Source organism: Phoenix dactylifera, unplaced genomic scaffold, assembly GCF_009389715.1.
Source record: "Phoenix dactylifera cultivar Barhee BC4 unplaced genomic scaffold, palm_55x_up_171113_PBpolish2nd_filt_p 001853F, whole genome shotgun sequence".
In the NCBI taxonomy this organism is placed as follows: Eukaryota; Viridiplantae; Streptophyta; class Magnoliopsida; order Arecales; family Arecaceae; genus Phoenix; species Phoenix dactylifera.
Genome location: NW_024069144.1, coordinates 64,844 through 66,145, shown reverse-complemented (window position 1 = coordinate 66,145; position 1,302 = coordinate 64,844). Strand labels below are relative to the sequence as shown.

Here is a 1,302-nt window from a genome sequence, read left to right as displayed (position 1 = left end):
GAGGCCGACTACGTGGACTGTGATCCATGAGGGTCCTAGCCTGGAATTGTAGGGGGGCGGCCAAGCCGTCCTTCATGTCATCCTTCAAACGGTTAGTGCAAGTTCATTATCCGGAGATCTGCTTCATTCGCGAGATCCAGCTATCTGGTGAGGGGCTTATACGTTTGAGACGGCGCTTGGGGAGGGACTGGGAGTCATACGCAGTCGATTCCCGAGGGCTGTCGGGAGGTATCCTGCTACTGTGGAGGCGAGGGGTGGCGACCTTTGATGTCTTCCACAACTGCCCCCAATAGGTAGTTATGGTTGTCTCGGCACCGGATGTTGCCCCATGGGTTTTGTGTGAGGTGTACGTGAGCACGGATTATAGGGTCAGGAGAGTCCTCTGGCAGGAGATCACCAGCCTTACCGCCCAGGGTGTCCTGACAGTTGTAGTTGGCGACTTTAATTGCATATTGAGTTTGGGTGACAAGAGGGGCGGGGCAGCCTTTATGGATAGAGCGGACAGGAGGGAGTTTCGCGATTTTGTGTCGCGTACTGGCCTGGTGGACTTAGGGTTCTCTGGACCTCAGTTTACTTGGTGCAATAATCAGCTCGGCAGTGCTAGGGTTTGGGAGCGTCTAGATAGGGCCTTTGCGTCCTCGAACTGGATCCTCCATTTTCCTACTTGCAGGGTTAGTCACCTACCTCGGGTCGCCTCAGACCATTGCCCCTTGCTGATCTCCACATCATCGGGACCTAGTCATCATAGCCCCTTCCGCTTTGAGAAGGTTTGGCTATCATACCCCCAGTCCTGGGATATTGTCCGTAAGGCATGGCGCATCCCGGTGCGTGGAGATGCTATGCACCGGGTGTCGCGCAAACTAGAATTGGCCAAGAGGCGTCTTCGGCGGTGGAACCGTGAGACTGTGGGTGATATCTTCCGGAGAGTAGAGGGGGTAGAGACTGCGATCTCTGAATTGCAGCGGAAAGAAGATCTAGAAGGTGCGCTCTCGGTGGATGATATGGGTGATCTCCAGGGGCTTCTAGCGACCCACCACTCACTACTACGGCAGCACGAGATCTTCTGACGACAGAAATCTCGATTTCAGTGGGTACGTGAGGGTGACCGCAATACTAGTTTCTTCCACCGGACTACGATTATCCGGAGGCAGCGGAGCACGATCCACTCGCTGCAAGACGGGTCTGGACATCGGGTGGAAGGTGAGCCTGCCATTCGCCAGGTTTTGATGGATTTCTTCTGTGACAGATGGACGGAGGATGAGGAGTCCGGCGACAGAGACCATCCCATGAGGATGGATGCGA

General features: G+C 55.1%; 1 protein-coding gene across 1 annotated transcript; it reads left to right on the top strand.

Moving 5' to 3' along the window:
* The first annotated feature begins 299 nt into the window (after positions 1 to 299).
* Positions 300 to 1,067, top strand: LOC120109143. The gene has a single exon (XM_039122894.1). It carries the CDS (start codon positions 300 to 302, stop codon positions 1,065 to 1,067), a length of 768 nt encoding a protein of 255 aa, XP_038978822.1.
* Positions 1,068 to 1,302: the final 235 nt, after the last annotated feature.

Excerpts from the sequence above, each read along its gene's own strand:
- LOC120109143 (XM_039122894.1), top strand. The coding sequence starts at position 300 with ATGGTTGTCTCGGCACCGGATGTTGCCCCATGGGTTTTGTGTGAGGTG.